Here is a 15,360-nt window from a genome sequence, read left to right as displayed (position 1 = left end):
AAATCGGTGTGAATCCCTCAATAGGGCCATTTATTTTTTGAAGCAGCAAGATCCCTAATTTGAGGACTTAAGTCACAAAGCCGGCACGATTTCGCCACCTGTGTGTTTGTGAGAACTCCTGACACACAGCCGAGATAAACCTCTACCAGGTTGGCTCTAATGCAGCTCCAGTCCTGGCCTGCTGTGTTGCCCTTACGGCAACGTCCTTGACGGAGTTATAAACATCCGACGTCCACAAATCTATACCTATGGCATGTTGATGAAAACACTGTGCATGCATGTTAGGTTTGCTGAGTTGACAGAAATGGTGTGCACAGACAGGGCTTCCAGAGTGTTGCAGCGGTCCAAGACACTGTATAGCAATGCTAGAGACTGGGAGACCCATGAGGCGGCGCACAATTGGTCTAATTTTGTCTGGGTTAGAGGAGGGTTTGGTTGGCTGGGGGTGTCCTTGTCAACTCTCGCTCTAGCGACTCCTTGTGGCGAGCCGGGCGAATGCACGCCGACTTCGGTCACCAGCTGGATGGCGTTTCCTCCAACATTATTGGTGCGGCTGGCATCCGGGTTAAGCGAGCAGTGTGTCAAGAAGCAGTGCAGCTCGGCGGGGTCGACGCATGGCTCTAGAACTTTGCCTCTTCCGAGTCCGTACGGCAGTTGCAGCGATGGGACGAGACTATAACGACCAATTTGGATATCACGAAATTTGGGTGAAAAAAGGGTTTAAAAGTACAAAAAAGAAATGGTGGGCACAGTGCAACCTTTGACTGCTGTCTGGAGTTGAAATGGAGGCTGTTTCAATTGAATAGTGTACTCACTGCATGTTGCATCCCATTCAGAGGCCTTAGTATGTTATTAATACATTAGTCTCCTGGTATCCAGCTAGCTAACTGATGGCATCATCTGGGGCTGTTTACATTGCTCACATTTCGTTATCCATTTCAAGCTAATCAGGTGAAGTACCTTCCTTAGAGATAGCCCGGTTGCCTGGGGCGAATCACCTGCTATTTGAATCATTATCGTTTCCAAGCCGTCGGGTCCCATGCAAGGCTCTCTGTGTGTGAGGGCGGGCAGTTGCCCGAGACTGTTCTATTGCGCACGACTCCGCCCATACACAGACCTGTGCGGTATAGCCAATCAGAGCTGCAGTAGGCCTGATTGCTTCCTACAAGAGCAAGAAACGTGCACATTTCTAGACACCTTTGAAAAGCAAATCCGATAGTTTTTTTTGTTTTTTTGTCTTTAAAGGGTCAGTGTTGTATTTTGAGACCGGCTTGAATAAGCTAAGTAGCCAATAGGCAGAGGGTAGAATAATTTGTCTGATTCTATGTAATAATGGTATGGTAGTAATAATAATAATAATAATACATTTTATTTTGTAAAGTGATTTCTTGCATCAAACAACACGACAACATGTTCAGTCACCTCCTTGTCTGAAGGACAGGTGGCTAAACAGGTTCATGTCAAGCCCTGCATGTTTTCTTCGTTCAGTCTCATGGAATGTAGGCCCACATTGGCTGCTACTGTAGGCTGAATTATAGAACGGCTATTTCCATTCAAATGGTATGGGATGCATTTCCTTCATTGTTTTTGATGGTAAGGCCACTCAGGTAGTTCTACATTATTATGATCAGGTTGCCTACTTGGCCGCTGTTAAAACTATAGCTTAAAGCGGGTACAGCCTGTGTTCACAGTAAACGTTGCACAGAACACAGCATTCTCACGTTGAAGTTTGCACTCAGCAGCCATGAAATTTGCTCAGTGGGGGGGAATTGACGGATCATTGGTCCCGCGTGTAAAAAAGAATAGGAAATAAAATCAATTGCGCAATATCTGAGCTGTATTTTCAACCCGCTTACTTAAAAGACAAAGCAACTGACGTTGGCTAACCTCTGCTGTGCGGTTGCTCACTCAGGCAAGAGAAAACACATAACCCGACGTCTCCCAATGGAGTGCAGTGGAGCACTCCGGTCTACAAAGTCTACCAGATAATAAAGAGCGTTGTACAAAATCCATAGCCAGGCAATTGTGGGTGAGTACGCAACAACCCGCACTCTGTTAATCAATCTTCTTTAATGGCTTACTGTAACAATGAAATAAGCCCAGTCTGAGCAGGACTGAATATTTCTCCAAGGACCTTCGTCAATGTATTTGCCTGAACCTTTCCCAGGATCTTTTCATCTGTGCTCAGGAGAGTAATTGGTCTATGATGCAAACTTTGATTAAGCTGCCTTTTTCTCATTCTAGTGGATATGTCTCTTGCCCTTAATGTAATTCCGCATTTCCCCTCCTAGGTGGCTTTTCTTACCGTGATGATTGACTATAAATGTAGACACAGCTGCCTGTGGCTCGGTGACGGTAGTGTGCTCTTTAGAAACTCGCCCTATTCGGTGTTAGAAACCAACCCCTACCCGGTGCTGTTCCTCGCGCTCGCAGAGCTAGATTTATTATACGAGTAACCCTTTAGATTCAGGAATAAATATCATGCCTGACGTTAATCCCTACCTAAATAGGTATTTGCCTCGCCACATGACGGATCTACACTGAGTGTGCACAACCACTGTGATTCCAGCTGAAAGCTACGATTCCTTATTGAGATCACATGTTAAATCCACTTCAATCAGGTTAGCTGAAGGGGAGGAGACATATTAAAGAATGATTTTTAAGCCTCGAGACAATTGAGACATGGATTGTGTGTGTTGGGCCATTCAGAGGGTTAATGGGCAAGACAAAATATTTAAGTGGCTTTGAATGGGGTATGGTAGTAGGTTCCAGGTCACCGGTTTGAGTGTGTCAAGAGCTGCAACGTTGCTGGGTTTTTCAGTATCCTCTGTGTATCAAGAATGGTCCACCACCCAAAGGACATCCAGTCAACTTGACACAACTGTGGGAAGCATTGGAGTCAACACGGGTCAGCATCCCTGTGGAACGCTTTCGACACCTTGTAGAGTCCAAGACCAGATAAATTGAGGCTGTTCTGAGGGCAAAGGGAGGTGTAACATCCGTAGAGACAAACTGTCATTGTAAATAATGTACAGCCCAAGCAGGATTCAGGGAAGTTTCGTTTTTGGATGGATTGTGGAACTTTAAGCCCACAGTCTGGGATTTCTGGCAAAAAAAACTGAAGTGGGTGCCCTGTAATTGTGGTGGTGTGGCTTTTCTTTATGGCTTTGACATGCGGTAATGGGGGGGGGGTAGCTGGGTTTTCCCCACTATGGAATATAGGCATTGTCCGAACAATGGCAATTGTCCAAAAAGGACTTCTCCCTTCCACTTTCTCCAGCTCCTACATATCTTTTCCCTTTCATATTTGTTCGAAGGAAGGTGTGACGTCCATTCTTTCAACAGACCTCTTCTATCAAAGACATTTACATGGGTGGGGGTCTGGCTTGTAGTTGACCGCTCTTAATAGGGACGATTGTTGACGTGCGTCAAAACAGCTTGTCAAAGCCACTGGGTTGCAACGGTGTGCACCTGGACTCCATTCGTCTTAAGTGCTGTTCTCCCGTCAGCCGACGTTCACTCTGTGCTGCCTGTTCCATTCAGTCATTAACTTCCAGTGCTGTGTGCCCGACAGACAAGCGACCGACTCTAATGGCTCTCAAATGAATATCGCGGCTCTCGTGACAGAAGCAGTGGAGTCCATGGCAACAAGGCATCGACAAGGCTTCGAAACAAATGGGGGGGGTGGCACAGCGTACTCCCCGATCCAACTCCACCACCCTCTTCCTCATCTCATTCCTCCCACATCCTCTTCCTCTCTCCCCCCTGGTCAGGTGCAGTATAGATGTTGCTTGTCAATAATTTAATAAGCGGGAGAACTCGCTCATAACCAGGCGGATGAATTATTAACTATTTGGAATGCTGCGGGGCTGTGTTTGGGCTTTTGTGAAGTGGAATGATTAAATAATTGTATATAGAAGTATGAAGACGAGCATGTACATACTGTGGCAGGCACGGCCTCATTCATGCATGTTTTAGAAGCATGCGTCTGTAGCCAAATGAATAGCTTCTTTTATTTTCTGTGTGTGTGTATAGATGGGCTGTGTGGATAATTGTGTTTGGGGGTATGTTAGCAGGTTTGTGTGAGGTGCTGAGGCCCACACATTTATCATAGAAGGGCTGGGCAGTAGAGCTGTAGCCGTGGGGCTGGAGAGCCATTCCATAGACGTGATGCACGGCTACAGAACCACCCAGGGTGCTATGGGAGGAGGGTTCACTCGGAGTGAATCACATTGTATATTATGCAGATCTTGCAATCGCCAATCCTCTACACACACACACACACACACACACACACACACACACACACACACACACACACACACACACACACACACACACACACACACACACACACACACACACCAGTTCTTGTTCCTTTCGTTTTACACAGATACACAATACATTTTCTCTCTCTCTCTCACACACAAACTCTTTTTAATGTTCTCACATGGTCTATTTTTATATACAGTGCATTTGGAAAGTATTCAGACCCCTTGACATTTTGTTACCTTACAGCCTTATTCTAAAATGGATTAAATTGCCCCCCCCCCTCAATCTGCACACAATACCCTATAATGACAAAGCAAAAACAGGTTTTTAGAAATTCTTGCAAATTCATAAACAAAACAGAAATCACATTTACGTAAGTATTCAGACCCTTTACTCAGTACTTTGTTGAAGCACCTTTGGCAGCGATTACAGCCTCGAGTCTTCTTGGGTATGATGCTACAAGCTTGGCACACTTGTATTTGGGGAGTTTCCCATTATTCTCTGCAAATCCTCTCAAGCTCTGTCAGGTTGGATGGGGAGCTTTGCTGCGCAGCTGTTTTCAGGTCTCTCCAGAGATGTTCGATCGGGTTTAGTCCGGGCTCTGGATGGGCCACTCAAGGACATTGAGACTTGTCCTGAAGCCACTCCTACGTTGTCTTGACTGTGTACTTAGGGTTGTTGTCCTGTTGGAAGGTAAACCTTCACCCTAGTTTGAGGTCCTGAGTGCTCTGGAGTAGGTTTTCATCAAGGATCTCTGTACTTTGCTTTGTTCATCTTTCCCTCAATCCTGACTAGTCTCCCAGTCCCTGCTGCTGAAAAACATCCCCATGATGCTGCCACCACCATGGTTCGCTGTAGGGATGGTGCCAGGTTTCCTCCAGACGTGACTCTTGGCATTCAGGCCAAGGAGTTCAATCTTGGTTTCATCAGACCAGAGAATCTTGTTTCTCATGGTCTGAGAGTCCTTTAGGTGCCTTTTGGCAAACTCCAAGAGGGCTGTCATGTGCCTTTTACTGAGGAGTGGCTCCTTTCTGGCCACTCTACCATAAAAACCTGTTTGGTGGAGTGCTGCAGAGGTGGTTGTCTTTCTGGAAGGTTCTCCCATCTCCACAGAGGAACTCTGGAACTAGGCCAGAGTGACCATCGGGTTCTTGGTCAACTCCCTGACCAAGGCCCTTCTCCCCTGATTGCTCAGTTTGGCCGGGCTGCCAGCTCTAGGAAGAGTCTTGGTGGTTCAGTCTTGGTGTCTGTCATAGTTGAAGTGTACTACCTATGATGAAAATTACAGGCCTCATCTTTTTAAGTGGGAGAACTTGCACAATTGGTGGCTGACTAAATACTTTTTTGCCCCACTGTATGTATGTATGTATGAATACGTTTGCAAAAATGTCTAAACTTTTTTTAGCTTTGTCATTATGGGGTATTGTGTGTGTGTGTGTGTGTGTGTGTGTGTGTGTGTGTGGAATGATGACTTTTCTTTTTTTCTTTAATCCATTTTAGAGTAAGGCTGTAACGTAAGAAAATGTGGAAAAAGTCAAGGTGTCTGAATACTTTCCCAATGCATCGCAGCGTGTGCGCACACACTCCACATATTACCATCCTCCCTGTACAAAGACAGCACAGAGGGGTAGGAGAACAGCACAAAGAGAGAGGGGGGAAAAAGTGAGTCGGAGACTACAAGCTTAAGAAGAGAGTGAATGACGTGATAGGACATTGGATGTAAAAGAGAGCCGACTTGAGACCCTGGGAGTGAAAAGTGGAAGGGAGGTAGATGGAGAGGCGCACTGACACGGAGCAAAATGGTAGAGATGAGAAAGATGGGGACAAAAGGATTGGGGAGTACAGAGAAGATGGAAGGGAGCACTGCTTTGACCTTGAGATGAAGAGGGGGAAGAGAAAAAGAGTGCAGTGGAGAGCGAAAGAGCTAGCCGGCAGTCGGTGACAGCCAGAGTTGAGAGGATCAGTCTGCTTAGTGTCTGTCAGATCGACAGGAGAGTGAGGGGAAACAGCTGGAGGCACTCTGAGTGTGTGTGTGTGTGTCCTTTTGTGAGGTGTGTGTCCAATCTGTGTGTCTCTCTCTGTGTGTGTGTGTGTGTGTGTGTGTGTGTGTGTGTGTGTGTGTGTGTGTGTGTGTGTGTGTGTGTGTGTGTGTGTGTGTCTTTGCATGATGTGTGTTTGCTCTGCCTGTATTACGGTTTGCGTTTATGTGTGTTTGTATAAGTGAGAGGGAAGAGGTATGACCCTAGCTGCCAGAGCCTAATCCTCTGGTATGGCCATTTGGCTGTGATCAGTGTACCTGCAGAGCTAATGGATTCAGATGAGGGAGGGAGGAGGGAGACAAATAGGCCGGCACTACCGGAGGTCTGCTTTAATATGGCAGTGATGTCATCACTGCGCCAACGCTCATCACAGGGGTCACATAAAGAGTGGCGGGTGGGAAAAGTGCCTTTGCTTTCGACTCATTTCGCGATTGGACACATTCTGGCCCGAAGTACACAGCAGCACTCGATTCTCTTTCCTGCTTTGTCTTTCTTCATTTATTTTGGTGTAAAATAAAGAACAGAGTGCCCACATACAATTCTTCCAGCTCCCTCTGTAGTTTCTCTGTTCCTGTGCTCTCCACCCTCCTCTAGTACTGCCTCTGCGGGCCTTGGCTCTCTCTCCTTCTCTTTCCCCCTCTCTGTGTGTCTCTCTCTCTCTCTCTCTCTCCCTCCACATCTTCCTCTCCCTCCCCCTCTCCTCTCTCGCTTTCTTTCCCTCCCTCGGGCTCTCTCTTTTCATTTCGGGTGCCTCAACTCGGCCTGTACCTATTATTCTGTCTCCAATCCAGCCCCCCCCCTCCCTTATCCCGTTACTTGCCACTTTTACATCATTCAGGCAGAAATATCGGTAATTATACCTTTGCGCTTGACTAGCCGCTGCAGTGGATAGCAGCGGTTTTTACGTGCTGATGACCAATCCTGCATTGTTGAGAAGGACCCGCAAGTAAGCATTTCACTGTTAGTCTACACCTGTTGTTTACGAAGCGTGTGACGAGTAAAATTGGATTTGATTTGGCTAGTTCGGGAGTGTTTATCAAGGGTGCTACACGTACTGGACCGATCCCACTCTTTAAACGACCCACACTCCAGGTCGTAAAGCTTCCTCTTAATATTTCTCCCATTTCGACCGCTTTTTCTCTTCCCACGTTCACTTTGACCTAAACTACATTTGATGAAGTTGGGGAAACAAATCAACACTGTACATACGAGGTCAGCGTTTTGGCCAACTAGGCAGCAGGGAAAAAACTGTTTGCATTGAAACCTGTAATTGCCCCAGTGTGGTCAACGCCACTGATTTTATGGCTGAGGTGTTAATTGTGTTTTCTCTCCCGTTCACTGCTGCTTTACAAGCCGGAAGATGTATATGACGTTGACTCTGCGTGTATTCTATTATTATAATGAGCCCAGTGACAATAGGCTATTGCTCACTCCCGTTTGCTTAGTGATGCTAATGAACCCTAATGATTACTGACTAATGCAGTAATCTTTTTGATTAAATGTCTACATGAAAGGAGTAGCCTTGATAAGAGTGTCACGGGACTATAGGAATGGAGAACAAATATATACATTTCCATGATATTATGGTTAATTGTGCAGTACTGCCCAGTAAGAAACGGGCATAATGATGTGGGTTTTCCTCTGCTGTTCTCCAACATATGTCTGTCAGCCCGTATTGAGCTGAAGCACAGCTCTCGCTTTTGTGATACTGTCGAGCTGATTTCTCGACGGTGCGCTCACTCGGCTCTAATACCTGTTTTCTGTTGACGCTGGAAGTTATTGTTTTTCAAAGGAACTCCTCCTTCGGTGCTTGCCAGCTCAAAGCTCACACGGAAGTGCTTTGAACGAAAGACGTACGAGATCTTAATCTGTCGCCTTTTATTCGTGTCAATTTAGCTTACAGTAGGCACCGGTTCAAGGCTGTGCTCCTCGGATCTTTCATGCAAAGCACTGCGGAGCACGGTTAAAGGCACACTCGGCGAGATGACGTCGCAACAAACCGCACCGCAGATATTGAGATGAGAGAGATGCAAGACTTTTGCTCTCACACAGTCACACGGTGTGTCCGCGCATGTGCACGGGGGCGCTTTACGCTGCTACGGGACCAAAACGGCGGAGAAGTTGACCTTCGCGCTCAAACGCTCTTAGTTGTTGGGAAAATTGATCTGCTTTGTGTTTACTTCCTGCATGCAGCGTCACCTCTGAATGCACCTTTTAAGTTCCACTGTAGTCAAACGAGATATATCTAAAACGCTATCATACAAGGAAATCGGTTTACTGGAAATCATAGACAGCCATTATCAGGATGTGAGGGGTGAATCTGAGCCTTCCATTTCGATACTTGTAAATAATAGGCTCAGTCTGTAGTGATAAGTGGTTATTTCTCTTTCAGCATTATGGCCCGTTTGGTAGTTATACCTGAGTCTGAGAGCGCTTTCCACACTGCATAATGTCCTGAAACTAGATCTAGGTCTATTTTGATCCCAGTGATTTTAATATGTCGTTTTGGGGAGGAGGGGTTGTGAAGAATGGCTGATTGCTGCTTTTGACAGCCCCTGGCCCCCATTGTCTCCCTGCGGGGGAGACTTCTGGTTCAAATGGCAGAACACTTCTCAATCACTACACTCAGCATTAGTATGGGTTATAAGAGGGTGGGTTCTGTACGCGTGAGCCACAGGCGGAAACTGGAGAGGCTGATATGTGTTTCACTCACTCACACTTTCTCTCTCCATCCACAGCTGCTTCGTGTCAGCGGGTGAGGGTGGTACCAGAGGTGGAGGCGTACCCCGCCGAGTCGGTCGACCTGCGCTGTCAGTTTGTCGACGGAGGAAACACCAAGCTCACACAGGTAGCCAGATAACACACGAGGAGAGAGCCTGCGGTGCATGTCGGCCTTGACGCAGGGAACCATTAAATATTGCCCTCTGATTTATTTGAAAAGGAAGGACAGTACTGTAGAGATGTTCTCTAGAGTTTTAATGTAGCAACCGTTGTGGTCGAACGTTGTGGTCGAACGTTGTGGTCGAACGTTGCTGCATTGAAATGCTGTCAGTGTGGGTGTTCTTCATGCTATTTCATGAAATCGACTGGACATGTGCGTAGACTGTATGTGCGTAGACTGTATGTGCATAGCCTGCCATCCTGCAACCCTCTTAATTCCTTGTCATTCTTGGACGCAGGTGTCGTGGATATGGGAGCCCACGGAGGGCCAGAGGGACAACATTGCCGTCTTTCACCCCATATACGGCGAGAGCTTCCCCGAATCGCCCTTCAGCGGGCGTGTCCGCTTCATCCAAGGCACCTTGACAAACCCCTCCATTACCATCAGCAGCCTCAAGATGGCCGACGCCGGGCGTTACACCTGCGAGTACGCCACTTACCCCAGCGGCAATGAGCAAGGCACCACCAATCTGGTCATACTTGGTGAGCAGCTGGTGTTTTTGTTTTCTTTCAGTCTGCGCCCTAATTGCTCTCGGCGAAGAGTGGGCTCCGGTGCGATGACTAATGGTGTCCTCGAATGAATGCGGCATCACGAAACGCATCCGTTCCGAAGTGCCCACCTTGTTAAGCAGCCGCATCGATGGCCTCACTTTTCCCCCTCGCCAGCTGAATCTCTGCTGCCTGTCTCTTGCACTGTTGTCTTTTTTATTAGACTCTAGGAGGGACCACACTTCCTGTATATGCACAACAACAAACTCACTCATGCATTGGCTTGCCGTCTCTCTTTCAGCGAAACCCAAGAACTCTGCATCCCCCGTTGTCGTCCAGGCCAGCACAAGTGGCAAACCAGTGGTCGTGGCCCAGTGTGAGGCGGCTGACGGCAAGCCAGCAGCCACCATCAAGTGGATGGGAGAAGTCGGTGGCACTGATAACACCACCTCTAAAAAAGGTCTGGACGGCACGGTGACGGTGAGGAGCGTGTACCTACTGGTGCCCACGCCTGAGGACAACGGCAAGGAGGTCACCTGCATGATCAGCCAGCGCACTCAGGACAAGCCGCAGACCTTCCCCATGAAGCTGTCCGTCGAGTGTAAGTGTTTCAAACCCAGACCACAAGATTGTTAACCCTCTGAACCGAGGCCTAGGCATTACTCAAATAACAAATGTTTGAATAACCGTCTTATTCAACCAAGTGGGGGGGAGGCACAGAATATTTGCATTAGATCTCAGACAGGGTTGGGTTACTCATCGCACAAGCGTGGTTCACCACCTCCGTTTCTGAAGCATTTTGGGACTTCCCTGTGTTTGTTTTTACCTGGCGTGACTCATCGGTCCCCAGTCATATCTCTGCAATCCTCCGGCGGTAGGTTTCAGTTTCAGTGATGCTTTGTTGGACAAGTCTCGCTGTGAAAACCTCTGTGTTGAAGCTTCTCCCACTCCTGCACCCCAGTAGGCAATCAGTGTTCACTTGGTCGCTCCAATTCACAGTAACTCTCTCTCTCTCTCTCTCTCTCTCTGTCTCTCTGTCTCTCTGTCTCTCTGTCTCTCTGTCTCTCTGTCTCTCTGTCTCTCTCTCTCTGTCTCTCTGTCTCTCTGTCTCTCTGTCTCTCTGTCTCTCTGTCTCTCTGTCTCTCTGTCTCTCTGTCTCTCTGTCTCTCTCTCTCTCTGTCTGTCTCTCTGTCTCTCTCTGTCTCTCTCTGTCTGTCTCTCTGTCTGTCTCTCTGTCTCTCTGTCTGTCTGTCTCTCTGTCTCTGTCTCTGTGTGTGTGTTCCTTGCCCCTTCCTTCTCAGATCCCCCGACTGTGTCCATAGTGGGTTATGATAACAACTGGTACATTGGCCGGACCGACGCTGTCCTGACCTGCAAGGCCACTGGCAACCCTGCCCCCACCAACGTTACTTGGACAGCGTGAGTTAATCTTCCCATAGCTGGCCCCTGATCTTTGGAGTACCCCCAATTGCAGTCCCAGGCCTTTGGATTGGAGTAGCCATGACAGTCCCAGGCATTTGGAGTATCCCTCCCATTGCAGTCCCTGACAGTCCCTGACTCAGTGAATGCCCATCTCATGACTATCCCAGACTTTAGGAATATCCCTACCCGTTTTGGACAGCGTCTCCCCGATCTATCCCAGACAACAGAAGGGAGTCAGTCATCCAAAAACAATCAATTAGCAATTCCAATCTGATCTGCTCGAGCACCAATATTGCCCGTCCTCTGGGTCCCAGCAGCTTGCCTTCATCTCTTAATGGGGGACACAAGTATCTCTGCATCGGTTATACGGAAAAGAAAAACATATTTAATTTGTTTTTCTCTTGTTGATTATCCACATGGTCTTAATTTTGTCTGGTGGTGATAGACAGACGGCGGTTGGACTGTTACAGCCTGCTCCTCCAGTTGAGGTCTTGAATATGGAACCAGATAGGAACTCATCACCAGGCTGTGCTTCTTCCAAATCGTTAATCTCTGTCCTCCCTCCTTCTCTCATATTCCTCCCCCCACACACACACACACAAACACACACAGCATGTCCGGTCGGATACCTGACACGGTACAGATCGCCGACAACAAGCTGATCGTGCGGAAGGTGGACGAGGCTATGAACACCACCTTTGTCTGCGAGGTGAAGAACCGGCTGGGAGTGAGCAAGCACCAGGTCACCACGGCGGTCATCGGTGAGTCAAGCCCACTGAGCACGTGACCGCCGCCTGCGTACTCTTACTTAGTCTTATGTACACACACTGATGCACACATTCCAGCCCACGAGCGAACACGGGTGTGGACATTTTGTGGACACACACACACACACACACACACACACACACACACACACACACACACACACACACACACACACACACACACACACACACACACACACACACACACACAGGGATCAGAGCTACACAGGGGTCTTTTCCATCATTTACACTGTCAGAGAGACCAAGGCTCTCTCACAGCTAACTCTGTCGTCTGCTGGGTAGGTTAAAGGGGGTGAAGGTTTGGCTTTTAGGGGTTCTTTGAAGGGTTCTTCTATTCATGCGGGAAATCGGTTGGTGTGAGCCAGTTTGCCGGGTTTTCTTTTCTCCCCACTAACATCCTTAGTGTAGGTCTGGCCCCCCCCCCTTCCCTTCAAAATAAGAGTCCGCTCTTCCTCTGCATGCACTTTCAACAGATTTCCCCTGTATTCATATATGCTGCGGTTTCTCCTCTCTTGCTTTCACACATTGATCCAATGAACACAAAAACAGCCTTACATTGGCTAGCGTCAGTTATGGTTTTGCAAGATGTCAGTTGTGCTTTGTCACATTTGGATTCTGCCTGGTCAAAATGGGTGCTGCCTTTTGGATCAGTGGAGCCAGTGCAGTTAGCACTTGTTCTCACCAAAGACGCTGTGAAAGCTACATTTAGAATCCGTGGGAATCCTTTCAGAGATTTTGAATTGTCTCCCTTTGTTCTCCAAGGTGCTTTGTAGGCACTGAAACGTGTGGGAGGTGGGGAAGAAGTGAGCTCTGGCTAGCAGCGTTGCCTTGTGACCACTGTATTTGGGCTGGCTGGCACTCCCACCAGCACCACGTCTTTGCAAGTACTTGAGAGAATCTGGTCCAACCTCCAGTTTCATCCTAAGCGATGGTGCCAGAATTTTTTTTCTTCTTCTAAACGAAACCAATTGTAGCACAAATTCAATCGGCTCCCTTAATTTTCACTCCTGAAACCATTTTTAAAAGCACTCTCTGTTCCCTTTAACTTCAGATGAAAGCGCCAAGCTCTATTTGTCTGGTGGTGGCTTTCGTAACACCCCTTTTGAGGTTGTGATTGTAGCGAGGGTTGACGGGAGGTGCCGAGCACAAAGTAGAAGATGACGTTTCTCCTCTACGTTTTAAAGAGGAGTGCTCGGTAACGTGACCCACGACCTCTGAGTAAAATACAGAACTAAGTTCTGCTGACAGGAGAGGAAAATGCACCGGTCTCTCGCTCGACACTTGCTCAGCGGGCACGTGCCAGAGATGGCGTGTTAGTGTCGACGAGGTGTCAGCTGGATCTGTCCTCGTAGAGAGAGCGGCAGAGAGGGGGGAAAAACAATAACAGAACATTCCATAGAACTCTTAGATGACTCCTGCTAGACTTTCAAAGGCCTGGCGGGGGTTCGCGACCCCTTGTTTCCCTTGAGGGGGGCTCCCTTTGTGGGCTGTCCAGCTGGCTCTGTCCATTTTCACTGTGCACTGGAACACTTCTGAAGCGACCAGCGCGTACACACACACACACACACATTACTTCCTCTACTGCCTCAGGCATGCCATCCTCTGGGCTTACAGACTTTCCTCCACAGGGAAAGAATAATAAACTAATCTAGCTTAGAGAGAAATGCTGGCACTGAATGGCTGCTGACATAAACCCGGTGCTAGTATTGTAGCCTTAGTCCTGGTTTTGTCCTCAGGGCTGGAATGGCTGCAGGCCACTGGAAGTTCATCCTTTAATTGATTGTCACATCTTGATTAATCCGTCTCCATTGAGCCGATTTGAATCCTCCTCCATTTATCAGATGTTTGTTTCCCACCTCAGGCCATGTTAAGGGGGTTGTAGTGAGAACTGCCAGACCGTGAGGTTTCATCTCTGTGAGGGAGATAAGGAGAGAGGCAGGCACCTGGCCATGGTGGTTTATCAGAGACTGTCCCGTGGTGCTCAGAAAGAGGCTAAGCCTGCCCAATGGAGAGCCTGGCGGGAAGGTACAAATAAACAAGTTAGAGAATATCTACCATGAACATCTGCCCATTTGCCTCCAATGATACTAGATGTACTGGAGGTAGTTTGCAGTGATAGTCCAATGTGACCCAGTAACCTTGCCCGTGGCCTGAAGAGGCGTGTTACAAAGAACTAACCCCAAAGAACTAGCAAAATTGACAAACCTTGGACATTAGCACCACCCGATTGGGTTAGCATGCAGAGCTTAAAGGGATAGTATGACATTTTGGCAACTAAGCCTTTTTTCTACCTACCCAGAGTCAGATGAACTCATGGATGCCATTTTTATGTCTCTAATTAGCATTAGCGCAATAACTGGAAGTCTACCAAAACATGCTCATTATGTTCATATGACTCTGAGTAAGTAGAAAAAAGGCTTAGTTGCCAAAATGTCATACTATCCCTTTAAGCTCTGCATGCTAACCCAGTCTGGTGGAATGCTGATGGTTGGTCCATTTAAACCCTGTATTTGGGGAGTTTCTCCCATTCTTCGTAGGGATGGTGCCAGGTTTCCTCCAGATGGGACGCTTGGCATTCAGGCCAAAGAGTTCAATCTTGGTATCATCAGACCAGAGGAACTTGTTTCTCATGGTCGTTGTCCTTTAGGTGTCTTTTGTAAATTCCAAGCGGGCTGTCATGTGCCTTTTACTGAGGAGTGGCTTCCTGTCTGGCCACTCTACCATAAAGGCCTAATTGGTAGAGTTCTACAGAGGTGGTTGTATTTCTGGAAGGTTCTCCTATTTCCACAGAGGAACTCTGTCAGAGACCATCGAGTTCTTGGTCACCTCCCTGACCAAAGCTCTTCTCCCCGATTTTGCTCAGTTTAGCCGGGCAGCAAGCTCTAGGAAGAGTCTTGGTGATTCCAAACTTCTTCCATTTAAGAATGATGGAGGACACTGTGTTCTTGGGAAACTTCAATGCTGCAGAAAGTTTGTGGTACCCTTCCCCAGATCTGTGCCTCGACACAATCCTGTCTCGGAGCTCTAGGACAATTCCTTCGACCTCATGGCTTGGTTTTTGCTTTGACATGCATCGTCCACTGTGGGACCTTATAGACAGGTGTGTGCCTTTCCAAATTATGTCCAATCAATTGAATTTACCTCAGGTGGACTCCAATCAAATTGTAGAAACATCTCAAGGATGATCAATGGAAACAGGATGCACCTGAGCTCAATTTCGAGTCTCATAGCAAAGGGTCTGAATACTTATGTAAAAAAGGTATTTCTGTTTTTTATTTACTTATAAATTTGCCAACAATTATAAAAAGCTGTTTGTCATTATGGGGTATTCTGTGTAAATTGATGATGAAAAAAACTTAATTTAATCAATTTTTAGAATAAGGCTGTAAATGTATCAAAATGTGGAAAAG

The 15,360-nt window shown here is 47.5% G+C and overlaps 1 protein-coding gene across 2 annotated transcripts in view; it reads left to right on the top strand.

Annotated features, from left to right (window-relative positions):
* The window catches only part of LOC124013351 (poliovirus receptor homolog), a 91,621-nt gene that overhangs the window by 20,781 nt on the left and 55,480 nt on the right, over positions 1–15,360 (top strand). For both annotated transcript variants that reach the window (XM_046327647.1, XM_046327646.1), the window contains exons 2-6: positions 9,050–9,159; positions 9,491–9,734; positions 10,042–10,341; positions 11,042–11,159; positions 11,775–11,923. In XM_046327647.1, the coding sequence (XP_046183603.1) occupies positions 9,050–9,159; positions 9,491–9,734; positions 10,042–10,341; positions 11,042–11,159; positions 11,775–11,923 (921 nt within the window). The remainder of the gene's footprint in view (positions 1–9,049; positions 9,160–9,490; positions 9,735–10,041; positions 10,342–11,041; positions 11,160–11,774; positions 11,924–15,360) is intronic.

Source organism: Oncorhynchus gorbuscha, linkage group LG24, assembly GCF_021184085.1.
Source record: "Oncorhynchus gorbuscha isolate QuinsamMale2020 ecotype Even-year linkage group LG24, OgorEven_v1.0, whole genome shotgun sequence".
Taxonomy (NCBI): domain Eukaryota; kingdom Metazoa; phylum Chordata; class Actinopteri; order Salmoniformes; family Salmonidae; genus Oncorhynchus; species Oncorhynchus gorbuscha.
Note: the sequence above shows the minus strand (reverse complement) of the source record. Positions and strands in the feature narration are given on the sequence as shown.